The 1,348-nt window shown below is 50.2% G+C and overlaps 1 protein-coding gene across 1 annotated transcript in view; it reads left to right on the top strand.

The window, feature by feature from the left end:
* TBC1D14 (TBC1 domain family member 14) overlaps positions 1-1,348 on the top strand; it is a 103,020-nt gene that overhangs the window by 24,926 nt on the left and 76,746 nt on the right. The window contains 1 exon segment of the mRNA XM_018561433.1: positions 341-358. Coding sequence (XP_018416935.1) covers positions 341-358 — 18 coding nt within the window.

The raw sequence follows: 1,348 nt of genomic DNA on the forward strand, positions 1-1,348 counted from the left end.
GGGGGGGGAGGGGGGAATCTGTGCGGGGTCCTCAATTGGAAGTAGGGGGGAAGTGGTGCACAGAAATGGGGGAAATGTGACGGACCTAGGGCTGCAGAGATTTATTACCCCGGAGAACTTTGTTTGCTGTGTGTGTTTTCCTGTTTAATATTTTATCTAGAGAGAACTTGTCACGATTTGACTTGATTTGAACCATCCGGACTTCCATTTGTTGGGATACCATCTCTGTTAAATGTAATTTTGTGAAGGCAGCAGGCTGTCTGGAGTGGCCATTGTTTGGGATGATGTGATCAAGCTCTCATCTAATTAAGGAATTTGAATGCGGCACCCGGCTGTCTAGGGGTGGGAATTGTTTAAGGTAACACACTGAACTTTTATCTGATTCTGTGAGGTATAAACTCTGTGTGCTTTCTTTAATAAATCAGTTCATGTTTCCACTCCAAATTCAGTATTGTCTGATTCTTGGGGTAAGCCAATAGTATATTCACTAGCTTCTGGTTCCAGCACCCAGGGAACAGGCTTAAGACGGAGATATCCAGTCGGGGTATCAGGGAGTCCGTCACAGGTAATCCCTGCCAGGGAGCCGTGACTGACAGTCACCACTCACTGCAGTGAGATGATCGAGAAGTGAGTGAGTGACGCTATGTGTTCCGCTAACTTCCCGATCTATTGAGCCGTCCTGTGACAGTTTTACTGTCACACGTCGGCTCTAACTATGAGGATGAGTGGAAATCACTCACCTCATAGTTCTACGTTGGACCCCATTCACATATAGCGACATACCTTTGCCGCGGCCGGGATAGCGCGACTTTCGGGGCGACGTTCCAGCGACGATCCAGCGACGGTAGCGTGACCTTCCCCTTCGGGCTCCATAGAAAAAAAGCAAAACCCGCCGAAAAAAGGGTCCGGTAGAAGCGACTTGCGACCGCGATGAGCGACATGGAGTTAAGACAGCTCCATTGAATAACATTGGCCGGCGACTTCTCGCGATATCGCGCGGCAAAAATGCGCGATATCGCGGCGGAAATCGCGCGACAATTCGCTATATGTGAACGGGGCCTTAAGGAGGAACCAATTTAATGTCTCCCTAAACAGTAACTTTTAAGGCATGCCAACTGTCAAGGTTGCTGGTGTGCTTATTTCAGCTCTCAACTGAACTTTCAAGCCCCCAAACGGCTCCTCCGTTCTCCTTCCCGCTGGTGCTGGCTGCAGCGGTCTATGTCCCTTTCAATCCCCGCCTGTATCTGCAGAGACCGAGGCGAGACAGACCACTGCAGTCGGAAACAGCGGGGAGGAGAGACTGAGGTGAATCTGCATTCTCTTGCTGACCACCCCCCCCACCTCTACT

The sequence above is a fragment of the Nanorana parkeri genome, unplaced genomic scaffold (genome assembly GCF_000935625.1).
Source record: "Nanorana parkeri isolate BGI_ZX_2015 unplaced genomic scaffold, ASM93562v1 scaffold523, whole genome shotgun sequence".
NCBI lineage: Eukaryota > Metazoa > Chordata > Amphibia > Anura > Dicroglossidae > Nanorana > Nanorana parkeri.